This window comes from Nansenia antarctica (genome assembly GCF_963989245.1).
Source record: "Nansenia antarctica genome assembly, chromosome: 1".
In the NCBI taxonomy this organism is placed as follows: domain Eukaryota; kingdom Metazoa; phylum Chordata; class Actinopteri; order Argentiniformes; family Microstomatidae; genus Nansenia; species Nansenia antarctica.
The window spans coordinates 97,237,762-97,240,261 of record NC_137674.1 but is presented as its reverse complement, the minus strand read 5'-3'; the positions used below and the strand labels follow the sequence as shown (position 1 = coordinate 97,240,261).

At 47.6% G+C, this 2,500-nt stretch overlaps 1 protein-coding gene across 3 annotated transcripts in view; it reads left to right on the top strand.

The window, feature by feature from the left end:
• pik3r3b (phosphoinositide-3-kinase, regulatory subunit 3b (gamma)) overlaps window positions 1-2,500 on the top strand; it is a gene marked incomplete at both ends in the record, with an annotated part of 149,647 nt that overhangs the window by 52,800 nt on the left and 94,347 nt on the right. For all 3 annotated transcript variants that reach the window (XM_080532738.1, XM_080532739.1, XM_080532737.1), the window contains 2 exons: window positions 1,554-1,634; window positions 1,877-1,954. In XM_080532738.1, the coding sequence (XP_080388864.1) occupies window positions 1,554-1,634; window positions 1,877-1,954 (159 nt within the window). The remainder of the gene's footprint in view (window positions 1-1,553; window positions 1,635-1,876; window positions 1,955-2,500) is intronic.

The following is a 2,500-nucleotide window of genomic DNA, read 5'->3' as shown; positions in this document are numbered from 1 at the left end:
ACACTCCCTTATTAATATGGGCTTAAGCTGCACCAGCAGATGTGGTTCGCCCCACTGCACTGCAGGCACTAAACGTGTTGGCAAACAATGGTTTTAATTTGTGTGTGTGTGTGTGTGTGTGTATATATATGTGTGTGTGTGTGTGTGTGTGTGTGTGTGTGTGTGTGTGTCTGTGGTGTGTGTGTGTGTGTGTGTGTGTGTGGATGTGTGGATGTGTGTGTGTGTGTGGTGTGTGTGTGTGTGTGTGTGTGTGTGTGTGTGTGTGTCACACATGTTTAGGGCGACAGCACAGCTCCCAAACTCCTCTCTCTCAGGAGTGCCTTGCAATTACTCACATGCTAATGTCATGTAAATCGGGAGGATGAGCTATGCAAATGTCAGTCAGTGTGAGACGACGCTCCCACCCCCCCACCCCCACCTCCCCCCCACCCCCACTCCCACCCCCCCCACGGCACGTGAACGGCGAGCCCCATCATTGGTTCCAGTGCTGGTAACCTTTCACTCAAACTCAAATTTGCGGATGGGAAGTTGATAATGACGACAGATGCCCCCTGAGCAGAGGGAGGGAGCGAGTGGTGGGTGGTGTGTGGCGGGTGGTGTGTGGCGGGTAGTGTGTGGTGTGTAAGTATGTGAAGCGGAGGCAGAACGCGTGAGAGAGCCAGTATGAGTTAACGATGATGTTTAACTTTGGAGGACGGTGGCATTCCATTGGCTGGGGTGGTGTCTGCAGGTTGACCAGCGCATGAACTCTGAGCTGACATTTGCAAGGTCTTTACCCTCATCCCTCCTGCTGCTGCTGTGTCAAAAAGTGAGTGTGTGCACACGCGTGTGTGTGTGCTTTTCTTTCTGTCACAGCAGCAGGACACAGAAGGTTAAGGTTAAGGTGGCGTGTGAGTGGAGCTAGCGCGTTTGTCGCGCGGAGCATGAAAGCGGAAGTGAAACATTGCTCTTGAAATATCGAGATGTCCTGAGGAGGCAGGTCAAACGCTTACATGCACACACACACTCACACACACATGCACACACACACTCTCTCACTCTGCCCGTTACACAAGCCGGTGTGGATCTGAGTGCAGTGAGACAGTAGTAATCGATAGTTATATGAATGTCTGAGTCTTGTTCATCTCTTGACTTAAGAATGAATGAATGAATGAATGAATGAATGAATGAATGAATGAATGAATGAATGGTCTTTATTGTCATTGCTATAGTACATGTACCAAACAACGAAATTTGGGAGGGGTGGCTCCCCTGGTGCTAGGAAAGAAAAAAAAAAAAAAAAAAAAAAAGGGAAAGGAGCTGGTTTACATAAATAAAGGCTATGTACACTATCCACTATACTATACTGTACAGATACAACGACTAGGGTTGTCATATTGCACATAGTGTTATTGCACATTCATTTAAAGTGTCGCAGTTTGCAGGCATTAAGGCATTAGACTCAAGTGTGTGTACCGTACATATTGCTATATGTAGCTGTGTGTAGGATGTGGGATGTGCAGTGTCACTGATCCTGGTTCTTCTTGTGTCTCCCTCCCCCCCCCCTCTCTCAGGTGAGGTGTCAGAGGTGTGTGCTCTGCCTGACCATACACCCATGGTGGTGCACCGTCTGATAGAGGCTCTGGAGAGACAAGGTGAGGCCAGCAGCTATACTGTGCAGTATATAACACACACGCACACACACACACACACATGCAAACACACACACACACACACACACACGTCCAGAAACACCTCCCTTTGTTCCTGATTAAGCTTAGTAAATGGTTGGGCCTTGCAAACCTCACTGGTTCTGAACGCAGAATGATCTTTTTTTAATTCAGTTTTATTCAGCCCCACTCAATACAAAAGTGTGTATCTTGGCTTTGGTTCGTAGGGTTGGAGAGTGAGTCGCTGTATCGGACCCCCCCAGCCTCCACCGGACCCCCAGAACTGAGACAGGCACTGGACACAGGTACCTCAACCCCCCACTCTCTGTACTCACCCTTTACACACTACAGGGTCCACTAGAACCACACTGTGCTGCCTGTTGACGTGGGCTTTTCATATTGTCCTTTTCCAGCACTGCTTCAGCGGACGAGTGTGTGTGTGTGAAATCACCTCATATGGGCAGGAAACATGTTAAACTATAAGAAACATGAGGAACAGTATCTCTATAAGAAACATGAGGAACAGTATCTCTATAAGAAACATGAGGAACAGTATCTCTATAAGAAACATGAGGAACAGTATCTCTATAAGAAACATGAGGAACAGTATCTCTAATACATAGAACATCAAAGCAACAAGTGGCAGTTGTTACTAACAGACTTCCCCCCCAAACACATCATACTGTACACACGTGCATATCTCTCAGTGTTGACAATATCTCAGGTCCGACCAAGAGAACTGACCACTCAGTCAGCCTGTATGGCTGAGAGGAAACGGACGAGTCAGTTCAAACAGAAAGTTAGCAAAGTTTGTTGTTGAAGTTCAGGCCGGCTCCACAAGAGTGTGCTCT